Genomic DNA, 1,724 nt, shown 5'->3' with positions numbered 1-1,724 from the left:
CCAGTTTCCCCTCCAGAAGGACAGGCATCTGACACTGGTCTTTAAAATGTGGGACAGTTGTGGGTATGTAAATCAGTGACCATTCATCCCCTCCACTGTCACTGGACACCGATGGGTAAGTCCTAAATCCAGGCCTTGGTCTCTAAAAGGTCAATACATGATTAAGAGCTTTTTGCTCCTGAACCCATGGAGAACCCTGTGCAGTAGGCCCTTCTGGAGTGCAGTTCCTTGGGCCTATTCTTGACCATCTCTGGAAAAAAAGCCCAGCCTTCAAGCACTGCACCTAGAAGAACCTACTTTACTACAGAGATACTGTGAGGGAGTCAGCTCTGACCCAGTGCTGGACACAACTTTATATGGGCACCAGGTGAGACAGAGCAGTCTCAGGAAAGGTGGAATGAACACAAGCATTTGTGCAGCAAGATGATAATAAATACTACTAAAAATAGTAACAATAGTAATAATAAAAGGTGAATAAAAAAGAGTCAGTTCTGGTACAGGACACAGTGGGAGTCATTTGTGGAGAACAATGGCAATGTTACCACTGCTGAAAAATGTCCATGAAATCACTTTCCTCAGGGCATCTTTGAGCTCCTTGTTCCTCATGCTGTAGATGAGGGGGTTCAGAGTTGGAGGCACCACTGCATAGAGAACAGCCACCAACAGATCCAGAGCTGGGGAGGAGATGGAGGGGGGCTTCAGACAGGCAAACACTGCAGTGCTGACAAAGAGGGAGACCACAGTCAGGTGAGGGAGGCACATGGAAAAGGCTTTCTGCCGACCCTGCTCAGAGGGGATCCTCAGAACAACAGTGAGGATCTGCACGTAGGACAGCACAATGAAAATGAAACACCCAAAGACTAAAAACGCAGTAACTACAATAAGCCGAACTTCTGTGAGGCAGGAGTCTGAGCAGGAGAGCTTGAGGATCTGGAGAACTTCACAGAAGAACTGGTCCACTGTGTTGCCTTGGCAGAGGGGTATGGAAAATGTGTTAGCAGTGTGCAGGAGAGCATTGAGAAAACCACTGCCCCAGGCAGCTGCTGCCATTTTGACACAAGCTCTGGTGCCCATGAGGGTCCCATAGTGCAGGGGTTTGCAAATGGCAATGTAGCGGTCGTAGGCCATGACAGTGAGAAGAGAATACTCAGCTGACATGAAAAAGGCACATAAAAACATCTGGGCAGCACATCCTGAGTAGGAAATGGCCCTGGTGTCCTTCAGGGAATTGGCCATGGATTTGGGGACAGTGGTGGAGATGGAGCCAAGGTTGAGGAGGGAGAGGTTGAGGAGGAAGAAGTACATGGGGGTGTGGAGGCGGTGGTCGCAGGCTACTGCTGTGATGATGAGGCCGTTGCCCAGGAGGGCAGCCAGGTAGATGCCCAGGAAGAGCGAGAAGTGCAAGAGCTGCAGCTYCYRKGTSTCYGCAAAKGCCAGGAGGAGGAACTCGTTGAGGGAGCTGCTGTTGGACATTTTGCTATCTCCAGGCATGGGGGACTGTGCAAAGAAGAAAAGACTTTGAAAAGTTAGGAGAGACTTTTCAAGCAAAGAAACCCATAAATGTTGCAATTCTCTCCTTGAGCTGGAGGTTGATCACTCTTATATGTTGCCCTAGAAAGAAACCAGACCCTGCTGAGAGCAGACAAGTCCACTTTCAAAGTGCACAGCTCCAAACTTCTCATCCTTTCTCCGGGCACCTCAGGGAGCTCTCCACACTCCCCTTC

The 1,724-nt window shown here is 49.6% G+C and overlaps 1 protein-coding gene across 1 annotated transcript; it reads right to left on the bottom strand.

Moving 5' to 3' along the window:
* Positions 1-567: 567 nt before the first annotated feature.
* On the bottom strand, positions 568-1,473 carry LOC112964162 (olfactory receptor 14C36-like; the record flags this gene model as incomplete). The annotated part of the gene is made up of 1 exon (XM_026061895.1): positions 568-1,473. A coding segment is annotated over exon 1 (906 nt), but the record flags the coding sequence as incomplete, so codon positions are not given.
* Positions 1,474-1,724: the final 251 nt, after the last annotated feature.

This window comes from Apteryx rowi, unplaced genomic scaffold (genome assembly GCF_003343035.1).
Source record: "Apteryx rowi isolate R43461 unplaced genomic scaffold, aptRow1 scaffold_1862, whole genome shotgun sequence".
NCBI lineage: Eukaryota > Metazoa > Chordata > Aves > Apterygiformes > Apterygidae > Apteryx > Apteryx rowi.
The sequence above is the reverse complement of the archived record's forward strand: the minus strand, read 5'-3'. Positions and strand labels throughout refer to the sequence as shown.